The sequence below is a fragment of the Pelodiscus sinensis genome, chromosome 15 (assembly GCF_049634645.1).
Source record: "Pelodiscus sinensis isolate JC-2024 chromosome 15, ASM4963464v1, whole genome shotgun sequence".
NCBI classification, from domain to species: Eukaryota; Metazoa; Chordata; order Testudines; family Trionychidae; genus Pelodiscus; species Pelodiscus sinensis.
Genome location: NC_134725.1, coordinates 27,955,379 through 27,967,858, shown reverse-complemented (window position 1 = coordinate 27,967,858; position 12,480 = coordinate 27,955,379). Strand labels below are relative to the sequence as shown.

General features: G+C 60.8%; 1 protein-coding gene across 1 annotated transcript; it reads right to left on the bottom strand.

Annotated features, from left to right (window-relative positions):
- Positions 1–2,269: 2,269 nt before the first annotated feature.
- Positions 2,270–6,445, bottom strand: LOC142818398 (uncharacterized). Its single transcript, XM_075897760.1, has 8 exons — positions 6,342–6,445; positions 5,700–6,127; positions 5,300–5,403; positions 4,865–4,987; positions 4,244–4,311; positions 3,372–3,845; positions 3,103–3,207; positions 2,270–2,719 (listed from the first exon to the last, which is right to left on the bottom strand). The coding sequence occupies exons 2-6, from the start codon at positions 6,124–6,126 to the stop codon at positions 3,380–3,382; spliced, it is 1,188 nt and encodes a 395-aa protein (XP_075753875.1). The 5' UTR covers position 6,127; positions 6,342–6,445; the 3' UTR covers positions 2,270–2,719; positions 3,103–3,207; positions 3,372–3,379.
- Between the last annotated feature and the right edge of the window lie 6,035 nt (positions 6,446–12,480).

Genomic DNA, 12,480 nt, shown 5'->3' with positions numbered 1-12,480 from the left:
GGCATGTTCCCCCGACAGGAGGCCGAAGTGACAGAGGCTGTTGGGGACTCTCCTCCCTTTGCCCAGGTGGTGTTGGAGGAGCAGGGAAGGACCCAGGTTTGCTCAGGCTGCACCAGGACTTGGTGCAAAGGCCTGACAGGAGCCAGCAACAGACACAGCAGCCCCCTGCCCCTGTTCTGAGGCCACGCCCCCACTCATTCCACTCCCCCCTCCCTCTGCTGCTTGGGCTCCCCCACCCTCACTCAGGTTCGCTGGCCTGAGGCTGGGGTTACGGTGCAGGATGGCTGGGGAGTGGGGCGCGGGAGAGGCTGCGGGTTGCAGGCTCTGGGACAGGTTCAGGGCAGCGATGGGAGTTTGGGTGCAGACTCAGAGGCAGTTAACTGTGGGAGGAGGATCCAACAGGAGGCTGGGGTTTGGGGTGGGGGGTGTCTACCCCAGCTGCCTGAGAGATACTAGACTGACTCTGGTTTCCTTGTGTCTCCCCGGCTGGGCTCTCACTCCCACTTCTCCTCTCAGGGTCCCTGCCGGCTCCCCTGCTCTATCTGAATGCGTCCCTGGCGCCTCCACCCCCCCAAGCCTCACGAATGTGGCCCCGACTGAGACATCTCACTCCCCTGGCACTCCAGCCCCAGCACAGATTAACTCTCCTGGGTTCCAGGGAGAGTGGCATTTGCGGGTCCCTCTCAATCTGAGGGGGGGCCAAAAATGAGGGATCCCCGAACCTCAGTCCTCCCTGTCCCTTCCCCTCACCTCAGTGAGGCTTGTGGGTTTTGGAAGAAGGGTTTTTGTATTTTGCTTTTCTCGTGTGTGGTCCCCAACTGGTTTTTCTGGGGGTCAGTGGCCCTGGAGACAAAAAAGGTTCCTCATCCCTGCCTTTAATAAAGAACACTTTGAAACCCTTTGTGGTAGACAGAAATTAACATTTTACCTTATTTAAAATGAAGTTTCCTAAAGTTAAAACACCTAATCTGTGTAAACATTCAAATTAAACCAGTCACCCAAGCTCCAGCACTAGCACAGTGGCTCCGCGTGATGAGGCAAGGGACGATGCGCACCCAGGCTCCTACCCTCAGCTCTCTTCTGCACCCAACCGCCCCGTCCCAGACCCCAAACTCCTCGGTAGAAATGTGGCCCTTGACCACTTGCCAAAATGCCCCCCCCCCATTAAAAATTATTGACAAAGCCTGATCCAAATGTTTTTTGAAACGTTATTTAATCCGAATTTAAATACATTCTATACAATTGGGAGGGTTGGGGGGAGGGGGACGCAGCTGCTGGCTCCTCAGCTCCTTGTGCTCTCACTGGCTGTCTTCCTGCTGCAAGGGAAGCAGAATCCGTCACATTCATCCCTGGGGACTCAGGGGTACTGGGCCCCCCCAGCATTTCCACCCTCCTCCCCCCTGCGCTGAGACTTGTTCTGCTCTCTGGTCGCCCCCCGTCAGGCCCGCAGGGTGAGCTTCTGACCCACCCAGCAGGGACGTGGGGTGGGGGCAGCATGAGGAAAGGGGCGGGGGACTCCCTGAGGGGATGGGAAGGAGACCCTGGCCCTGCCCCACTCTCCTGCATCTGCTCCGGCTGCTCACCATGTATCCCAGGAGCTGATGGGCCTGCCCATGCAGGGCGTGGGCCAGGACCAGCCCGGCCTGGCTGGGGTGCCTCAGGGGGGAGCGGGCAGCGAGCAGAGCCTTGTCTAAAAAGCAGTTCTCCTGCTCTGGGGTGAAGAGCTGCCCAAAGACCTGAAATCAAGAGCACGGGAGGTTTCAGCTGACGGCCCAGAGCCCGGCCCCAACTCCTGGGGCTAAAACAGCTTCCTCCTTCTGCAAACTCCCTTCCAGACCCTGCACCCAGACGCTCTCCTCACCCTGCACCCTAACCCCTGCCCCAGGTCACACCTTCCTCCTGCCCCCAAGACCCTCCCAGACCTCACCCCCTCCGCACAACAGAGCAGCCCTAGGCCACTGGCCAACATCTTGGAGCGACCTCCATCAAAAAGTGTTGCCCCCCCCCGCCCTGCTTCCCCTTCTATGGGAGATCCGGGGCAAGGTGCGGCACTGCCCCTAGGAAGCGCCGCCCCTTTGAAACGCCGGGACAGCGTCACAAAGGGGCAGCGCCGCCCTGTCCACGGCTCGAATAGTCGAGGGAAAATGCATCGACCATTCGATCAGCGACTCCCCGCTTCCCACCCCGCGTCCTACCCGCACGAGGGCCCCAGCCAGCCCCACCCCCGAGCCCTGCCCTGCCCTGGCAGCGCGTCCTTACCTCTCCCACCCTGACGGTGTTGCTATGCGCCAGGACCCATCTCTCCTTATAGTAGTGCCTGCACCACAGGTCCTCTGCCTGGTGGATGTTGAGGCCTGCAAGAGACAAACCAGGGTGATTCTGCTGGCAGGTCTGAGCCCTTCCCCTCCCACGGGTCCCTGCAGGCATCCCTGGGCAAATGGAGGGGCACAGGGGGCAGAAGGGGAACACAGAGGGACGCATCCCCCCTTGGGCCAGTCTGGGGGAAAAGGGCTGGGTCCCCTCCCCCCGGCGCCGGCACCCTCAGGGTGTCCCTGGGGCCCAGGTCCCGGCTGGCTTCCTTACCCCTGTGGTGCAGGAGGAGTCGGTACAGGCTGTGCACCCCCTTCCGGGCCAGCCGGCTGACGTCTTCGGATGGGTCCGAAATAAAAAGGCCCAGCTGGGCCACGTGGTGACCCATCCTCGGCCAGTCGGCGGAGTTCTGAGGGGAGAGAAGAGGGGGGGTCCCTCAGCATCCTGGGGCTGCACGTCCCATGCTAACGGCCGCCGAGGCGGTTCTGAGCTCGGGGACGGACAGAGACACCTCCCGGGGCGGGGCGGGGCGGGGCGGGGCCGGCCTTGCGAGGAGACAACCCTGAGCAATGGCCCCGACTGAAGGGTCACTCCGGGGGTGGAACAAGGGGATCCACTGACGGCCACTCCCCAGTCTGGGGCCCAGGTGCCCCCCGGAAAGGCCCAGGGTCGCCCCTCCCCGGGGAAAGGAGAACGCGGCCCATTCCCGGCCCATTCCCAGCTCTGCCTCCCGGGGACGCTCCCAGCCCCGCGCCCTGCAGCCCCAGACCCCCCGGCTCCGAGGTCACTTACCTCAAACCCCGGGAGGGTGGTGGCGACTCCCAGCAGGGCCGTGGTGCTGCCAAGGGCCCTGGCTCGCTCCTGGGGCAGGCGGGACTCCAGCCACGGGCTCAGGTGCTGGGGGGGAAAGAGGCAGGTCAGGACCCGTAGGGAGGCGCCAGTTCTGGGCAGAGCCTGGGGCTCCTCTCAGTCTGTGCCCCCCCCCCAGCCACTGACACAGCTCCTCTCTCGGCCCCCCGAGGAAGCAGGGACAATGGCCCCGTCCCCCCCACGGGGCTCACCTCCATGATCAGCTGCAGCCTGGCGGTGTCTGGGGACTCGGCGAGGAGGCTTGCCAGTAGGGCCTGGAGGTCGAAGGGAAGGGCCCGGATGAACTGCTGCAAGACAAGGGGGAGCCCTGGGTCAGAGGGGGGTTGGGGAATCCAGGCCACCCGCTGGCCCCGGGGTGCAGCCTTGAGCAGGGTCTGAGCCGCCTCGCAGAGCAGGGAGGAGCCCAGGCTGGGCATGGAAGGGACGGGCCCCCAGGGAGAGCAACGGGAAACCTGGAGGGAAGGATCCAAACCTGCAGCTTCTTCTCTCCCTCTGCCCCCACCCCCACTCCTCTCTGGAGCTCCAGCCCAGCCCGGGAGCAGGGCCCGGAGGGACGTACCTGCGTGTGGATGGGCTCCTGCTGCCAGTCCCCAGACACAGTCTGTCCCACGGCCGCCCTCAGCAGGGGGCTCAGGAGCTGGGCCTGTAGGGGAGGCTGCAAGGTGCTGGCAGGAGAGAGGGGCAGAGACTGTTAATTCAGCAGCAGGGCTGTGTCCAGACTCAGGGGGTTTTTCGGGAAAAGTAGCCTTTTTCCGAAAAAACTTCACCTGCGTCTAGACTGCAGTCGCGTTCTTTCGAAATTAAATCGAAAGAACGCGGCTTTTCTTTCCACGGCGGTAAACCTCATTTCACGAGGAAGAACGCCTTCTTTGGAAAGTGCTTCTTTCGAACGAAGGCGTTCTTCAATGTAACTAGGGCTTCTTCGAAAGAGAGCATCCAGACTCACTGGGTGCTCTCTTTCGAAAGAGGCTTGCAGTCTAGACATAGCCCAGGAGACAGAGACTTTCCCACTCCCTGGTCAGGGGATCTGCTCCGGGGGGGAGTCGGCGGGGGGGGTCGGTACCTGAGGCTGCAGGCGGCGTTGAGGCAGTCGGCCAAGACCAGTGGGGGGGGGGAGTCCTCCATGATCTCCTGTGAGACCCAAGGAGACAAAGGGGCGTGTGAGGCTGGGGCCCCCAAGAGACGCTCACACGGCCAGCGCCCCCACCCAGCAGGATCCAACCCCACTGCCTCCCGCTGGCCTGTAGCCCCCCTGCCCGGCACAGGGCCCCTCCCAGCACCCCCCTCCCAAACCGGGACCAGCTCAATCCTTGTCCCCAGGCCGTCTCCTGCCCCTCACTGCCCTGGTGACCAGCCTCTGAACCTCCTCATCCCTGCTCCCCAGGCGCATCCTCAGCAGCCCGCTCTGCTAACCTTCCAGCTCCCCCACCCATGGCCCGGGGAGACCCCTCCCTGTTCCGAATCCCCCTCCCTGTCCAGCACCCCAGACCTGCCCCATTTCTGTGTCCCTCCCTCCTCCAGCATCCCCACCCACCCTCCCCATGTCCACCTCCCCCTCCCCCTCCAGCACTCCTGGCCCCACCCATCCCATTTCCAGCACCCCCACCCGCCGCCATGGCCCAGGCAGACCCCTGTCCACCCCACGTATCCCCTCCCCTCCTCCCGGCCGCCGCCACTCGCTCACCACGATCCTGGCCATCATGGTGTCCTTGCAGCAGCGCGGCGCCAGGGTGTCCTCGCCCCTTTGGAGGGCGGCGAGGCAGGCGGGGGGGACGGCCAGGAGGAACCGCTGCAGGGCGGCTGGGCTCTGCACCCCAGAGAGAGTCTGTGAGCCTGGGGCCTGCCTGCCCCCCACGGACAGCTGCAGGGCTCAGGCCTCCCAGGAGTGGAGGTGGGAGCTGCCGGTTGTCCAAGCACCCACACTCCCCCCCCAACTGCTGCCTCAGGCTTGTGGGGGCCCAGCTGGTGCATGACAAGAGACCTCAGCTTGGGGGGCCCAGGTCATGCAGGAGAAGGGGCCCCAGGGGGATCTCCAGGGACAAGCCCCTCCCGGAGGGGGGGACGTGCTGGGAAGGGGCCGGACAATCTCGGGTCCCCCCCGTGTGGAGAAGGTTCCTACCGTGTCCCGGGTGTGGAGCTGCTCTTCAATATCATAGATGGCCCCTTCCTCCACCCGGGAGTCCATCCGCTCCTGGCAGAGCTCCGCCGAGGCGCAGGGGGGCTCTGTGCGGGAGGGAAGGGACCAGGGTGACTCCAGCGGCCAGCAGGGGTCACGCGCCCCCATGTCAGGGACCCAGGGCAGGTTGGGCCCCACACGCCCCTCGCAGGGACCCATCCCCCTTCCACCCTCACATCTGCCAACGCCCTCAGCAGAGCCCCCACCAGGAACAAGAGAGCCAAGCAGCAGCTCCCACCCCCATCCATTGCCCTGGCTGCGGGGCAGACACTGGGGCTGCCCCTCCCCCCCCCCCCCGTGTACTGGGTGAGCCCCTGGGCCCAGCATGTTCACGGCCCCTCACCTGGGTCTGAGCGGCTGCAGGAGGTGGCCCGGCTGCAGCTGGAGGCCCAGGCGCTGCTGCTCACTGAGCTGGACCCACAGCTGCAGGGGCTGGTGCGGAGAGGCTGGGGGCTCCCGGAGACTGGCAGGTCCCCGGGGGCCGGGCAGGGCGATGCCCCCTGGTGGTAATGGGGGCTGGGCTCCTGGGGCAGGTGTTTCTCTCCACAGAGGAGGCCCCAGAGCCACCCTACCCGGCTTCCCCGCTGGGCTGGGTCCCGCCTTCCCAGCCGCCTCTGGAGCCAGGTCCGGAGGGGCCTGGCCGGTGGGCGAGTCGCCCCGAGCTGGTGGGATTCAGCTTCCCCGCCCGCGGGGACGGAGGAGCTGCTTCCCACCGGCCCTGGGGCCATCTTCAGGGCTTTCCGGAACCACAGCCTGATGTGTTTGGCCATGCTGCAAATGAGGGGAGCAAAGGGGAGCTTGGGGCGCAGCCTGCAGAGCGAAATCCAGGGGTTCCAGCTCCCCAGAGCGACTGCCCCCAGCCCCCAAATGGCCCCTTGCTTATCGGCTCGGTCTTGCACAGGCACTTCTGGCCCTTGACCGAGGGCTGGGCCTGCCTGGAACCCAGCCGGCCCCGGGCGGGATCCAAACCCCTGGGGGCTCTTACCTTCTGCAAAACGCTGTCCGGATGTGGAACTCACAGAGGACAAAGCAACTGTGAGCAGGAGACGCACCAGAGCTAAAGCAACCGGGGGTCTCCAAAGTCCCCTGGGCCCGCCCCCCCCTTTTATCAGCCTGAGATGTGGGTTCCTCTGTGAGGTCACCACCTCCCCACCTGCGCTTTGCCTGGTCTGCTGAGGGCTGCCCAAAGCCCCTGTGAGGTCACTGCCCCCCCCACCTCACCCTGCCAGGCAAATGTCCTGCCTCTGGCCACCCCTCTGGGAAGTTGGAGCCATTCCTAGGGGTCCCCCCCACTCCCTGACTGGGCATCCTGCAGCCAGCAGCTCCAGTAGCCCCATAGGCTGCTCCCTGCCCTACACTGCAGGCTTCTTGCACAAGAACTGTTTCACACCGGAGTTCTTGCGCAAAAGGTCTCGTGCAAGAGCACCTCCACCCTGCCATGTGCTTTTGCACAAGAGTGTCCATGGCACTGTGAACGCTTTCTTGTGCAAGAAAGCTCTGATGACCATTTTAGCCATAAAAGTGTCTTGCTCAAGAAGCCCCTGGTGCCCGTCCACGCTGCCTTCTTGCACAACAGCTCTTGCACAAAAGGGGCTTATTCCTCGTGGGGAGAGGAATAACTCCTGTGCAAGAAGCCCTCTTTTCTGATGCTTTACTGCAAATTTACTTGCACAAGAATTCACGTGCAGTGTAGACGCGCCACAAGTTTTTGCACAAGAACAGTTGTTCTTGAGCAAAATGCCTGCAGTGCAGACGTGGCCTTGGTGTCACCCAGCACTGGACTTCCTGGCCAGGAGCAAGAGTTAGAGCCTCCCACTCGCCCCGCTGCCTCTCACGGGCTCCCGTCTGGCCCCAGCCCTGGGCTTTGCCCTAGCGCATCCCAGCAAGGCCTCTGGCCTGCACTAGACCCATTGACATGTGGAGAATCCACCACTGCCCTGGGGCGCTTTTGTCTATGGGACTCGGACTCACAGCTGAGCATGGAGCCTGATTTCTCCCAGGACTTGGGCTCTTTCCTGGCCAGGCCCTGGAACTGGTTCCACCTTTGTCTGCCAGGGACCGATACTGTCTCTCCAGGGAGGCCCTGCAGTGCAGGCACCTTCCTTTCCCCCCTCGGGAGCAGTCATTGTTCTGCACCCCACAAAGCAGTGGGGGGCTCCTGGCTGCCCCAGCTCCAATCTCTGAGCTTCTCTCTCAACGGGGGCCAGGCCTGGAGGCTCTAGTCCCCCTGGGTATGTATTTCTACACTACCCCGCTAGTTCGAACTAGGGGGGTAATGTATGCATACCGAACTTGCTAATGAAGCCCGGGATTTGAATTTCCCGGGCTTCATTAGCATAAAGCCGGCGCCGCCATTTTTAAAAGCCGCCTAGTGCGAACCCCGTGCCGCGCGGCTACACGCAGCACGGGCTAGATAGTTCGAACTACGTAGCCATTCCGAACTATCTGTACTCCTCGTTCCACGGCTCGGGGTTCGCACTAGCCGGCTTTTAAAAATGGCGGCGCCGGCTTTATGCTAATGAAGCCCGGGAAATTCAAATCCCAGGCTTCATTAGCAAGTTCGGTATGCATACATTACCCCCCTAGTTCGAACTAGCGGGGTAGTGTAGACATACCCCCTGAGACTCACTGGTGCTGGCTCACCCCCTGTCCTGCTCGTGGCTCCGTTGTCCTCCTCCCCGCAGCCCCCCCCAGCTGTAAATGCTGCTCACATCAGTTCCCCTTCCCCGTGGCCAGGCCCTGCAGGGCTCTGGGGGCTGGTTTGCTGCCCTCAGCCCTGCAGTAGCCTGCTCCCCAGTTTGCAGCCCCTCCCATCATGCGTGGGGTCTCCTGGTACCGGAGGGAGGACGGGGGCAGACCAGGAAGGTTAATTTGATGTTGCAGCGGCAGGAAGAGGAGGGGTGGCGCAGAGGAGCTGTCAGTACATTATCCCAATACGCCATCCCAGTGCAGGCGTCGCACTCAGCTCTACCTGCAGAGGAGTCTCTATCTGCGGTGAGCAGAAAGGGGGTCTAGGACACACACACAAGTAGCCCCAGAACCACGCAGGAGCAGAGTCGTTCTGCGAAAGGGAGAGGTTTATTGGGTCTGCGAGGGCGGCCGTAGGGGGGTGTCGTGTGTGTGCCACTCATCTCCGTCTGGGCAGCAGCACCGGTCGGGCTCAGAACTGGGCACAGGACCCGACCACGGCACCATCGATCTCCAGTGTATCGATCTGCTGGAAGCCGCGGCAGAGCTGAATTGCAGAACGGCTGCCCATTGGCAAAGACCTTGAAATGCTGGTTCCTGCAGCCGATGGAGAGGAACCCACTCCTCCTGGGGGGAGGAGCAGCCAAGAGAGGGACCCACTCAGACCGGTCTGGCAGCGTGACGTAGTGGAACCAGCGCTGCCTAGGTAGGGTTTTACCTCCCCCCAGTCTGCTTCTGAGACCGAGTTTCCCCCTCTGCCCCATGGGCTAACAACAAGGCACTTTACAAACATTCTCTGTGTCATCGGCATTGTATGAAGGGGGAAACTGAGGTATGGAGCGGCATTTGATTTATATAGCTCAAGCCAGTCCCCACCCCTCTCGGTCTGCAGGAAAAGAAGCCAAGTGCTCTTGTTCCCACTACTCCTCCATTCCCCTGCTTCCACCTGATGTCAAATACACAAAGCTCACTACTTCTTCTTTCCTGCACTTAAGCCAAGCAGATCAGGATGGGGAGGAGACATGAGGGAGCCCCCAGGCTCTTGCTCTTTCTCGCACATACACACACATATATTACTTTAGAAAATGCCAGGTGTGAGCTAGAGGAGAATCTCCATTAACTGTTAGCACTATAGGGCATATGATACATACATACAGCATTTACAGTCCATCCAGCAGAGGGCAACAATACACCCCGCACACATGTAGCTCCCCCTCCTTTTCCAAATGCCCCAAGATTTAAACTACTGGAGACTACCCATTAGCTGTTAGTTGTATAGGAACAATGGGTATGTCTACACTACAAAGTTAATTCGAACTAACAGCCGTTAGTTGGAAGTAACTTTTATAGGTGCTACACATACAAACCGCTAGTTTGGACTTAATTCGAACTAGGTAAACCTCATTCTACCAGGAGTAACGCCAAATTCGAATTCAGTAGTTGGAATTAAGGGCTGTGTAGCCACTTAATTCGAAGTAGCTGGAGGCCAGCCCTCCCCAGGTTCCCCTGGTGGCTGCTCTGGGCCAAACCAGGAAAACTCCTCTCCTCTCCCCAGCCCTGGGGCCCTTAAAGGGGTAGACTCTGGCCAGACGGCACTTGCCAGAGCCAGCCCTGCCAGCAGTCTCTGCCCCGAACCAGCGGCTGCAGGATGAGCCAGGCAGCCAGTGCCAGCGAGCCGTCCCCCCGCCCAGTCCCCCAGCACCCAGGGGCCAGCCAGGGGCCGTAGATGGCGCGCACCCTCCTGGTCTAGTGTGGAGGTCATGGACCTCATTGAGGTTTGGGGGCAGGCCCCCAGCGTCCATGATCTCTGTACTAGGAGGAGGAACATGGCCCAATAGGCACATGCATGTCTGAAGAGACCTGACATGCTCCTGACCCTGGGGCGGGACCCAGCAGGATGCTTTCCCTCCACACGTCTCCTCTACATGGAGGCAGGGGACATCTCCCCCCCCCCCCCCGCCCGCCCACCGCCCCGGCCACACTATACATGGCACAGGGACATGGGTGCGGTCTTGGGGCAGCTCCCAGTCCCGGGGAGAGCCAGACATCCTGACCATGGCCTCTGTACAAGCACAGCGGCTCTGACGGTGCAGGGCATGGTCGCCCTCACGTTGCGGGGCGGGGGGAGGGGGCTGGGCATCATCTACTGTGTCCCCAGGGAGAAGTGACCACTCTCTTTCTCTACAGCTGTACCAGCTGCTTGTGCAGGGCGCACCACCCCACCCGGGACATGCTCCCGCACCCATGGCCTGCTCCGGTCCGCCACCATAGAGCAGGAGTACTGGGACCAGCACCTGGGGTCCTTGCGAGCCCTGCACCACACCGTCAAGGCCTGGATGTGGGAAGACCTGCAGCTCCGCCAGGAGCAGCTGGCTGAGGACCGAGCCAGAAATGCAAATCTGCAGGCCCTGCTGCAGAGCATGGTGCCCTGTGCTGATCCTGCACCTGCTGCCCCCCCAACAACTGTCCCTCCTCCCACTCCTGCCCCCCTCCCACCTCTTCCTCCTCAACCCCCACACCCTCCTCCTCCTCAATGTCCACACCCCCCACCTCAACCTCTGCACCCTCCACACCATCCCCCCGGGGACGCCGAGGCCCCCTCCCTTGCCGTGCTGGGAGGCGGTTGGCCCGGCGTCACCCCCACCCCGATCCCTGAGTTTCCCCTCCCCCTCTTTCCCCTTGCTTTCCCCTTCCAGCTCCCTCCTCCCCTCTCCCACACTCTCTCCTGCCCTTTCCTGCCTCCTTTCCCCCTCTCCCCACAGTTTTATTTCCCCTCCCCAGTTTTGTCAAATAAAGAGAGTTTGTATTTTATTTTTTTACATCAGGAAGCGGGGCTAGGGAGGGGTAAGTGGAAGAAGGTGAGGGAGGAATGGGGTATGAGCCCCCGATGGGGAGGACTAGGGTGGCTCTGCGGGCTCCTTGGGGTGGAAGCTCTCCTGCAGGGCCTCCTGGATCCTGACAGTCCCCCGATTGTATTCAAATTAGCTTTTAGGTCTAGATACACTAGTTCAAATTAGCTTAGTTCGAATTAACTAATTCGAATTAAGTTAGTTCGAATTCGTGCTGTAGTGTAGACATTCCCATTAATGACACACTCTTGCAGTTCTGATGCCATGCAACAGAGGGCAACAGACTGCACCGAAAACGTTGCGTATGAAAAAAAAAGCTTATTGAAGTTTTTCTACAATATTTTACCAACATTTTTAAAGCACAAATCGTTTAATTTAAGTTAAATCTTTGCCCTCAACACTTCACGTGCAATGATCTTGGGCATTCCACACAATAATTTAGCATTGAAAGGCGATCTTTTCCTGTGCTTTGCGGTGACAATTTGGATTTGGGCATCCAAATCCAAACTGGCAGGAAAATGTCTATTTGAAACTAAACCTCACACAAGCCATTTGTGCTTCTAACTGACCGTTCTGTCTCCTTTCATTTGCAAAAAACTCAAAACAAAGGAAAATGTCAAATAGAAGCCCAGGTGGGATGATACGTCTGGTGCCTCCTGCCACAGCAACCCCCCACCCAGTGAGTGCAGAGGAGGCAATAACTCACTGGCTGCCGGGTTACGACAGGGGCAGGGAATTCCAGAAGAAACTCGCCCAGCAGAAGGGTTTGGCATTCCCCCTCGGAAAGAGCCACTTTCCTGCCCTGAAAAGACATTTCCAGGCTCAGTCATGCTGGGCAAAGCCCAGGAAAGGGGCATGGAGACAAAGCATCTCATTGGACGAGCCCGCCCCCCCTGTTGTGTCATCATATTTCCTTTGGCATCCGTTGCCATGTGTGACGGACCGGACGGGGCCGTGTCTGGGCCCAGCTGAGGGCATCCGCTCAGGGCGAATTGCTCAAATTCGGGGCTCCTTACAGCCCCCAGACTGGTGACCTTTCCAAACAGGCCACAAACAAGTCCCACGGAGCGCTTCAGCAGCCTGCCTGAAGCCTCCCGAGCAAAACCCCTCCGACACCCCAGCAATATCCGTGCCCCAGATGGCCCCGGGCCTCATACACCGGTGAGGTCACTCGTCAGGTCGGGCCGGTGAACTACGAGATCTATCAACCGGATCGGAAGAAGAAAACCCAAATATTTCATGTAAATTTCCTGAAGCACTGGCGAGAACGGGAGGCCCTGATGATTACCCCCTAGCCAGCGGAGCCCACTCTAGGGCCGGAAATACCTGATCTGGGGGAGGAAAGAGAGCCACAGCTGGGAAACACCCTCTCTGCAACCCAGGTGAAACAAGCACATTGTCTCATAGAGTATGTCGACACTACCCCGCTAGTTCGAACTAGCGGGGTAATGTAGGCATACCGCACTTGCAAATGAAGCCCGGGATTTGAATTTCCCAGGCTTCATTTGCATAAGCCGGCCGGCGCCATTTTTAAAACCCCGCTGGTTCGAACCCCGTGCAGCGCGGCTACACGGGGCACGAACTAGG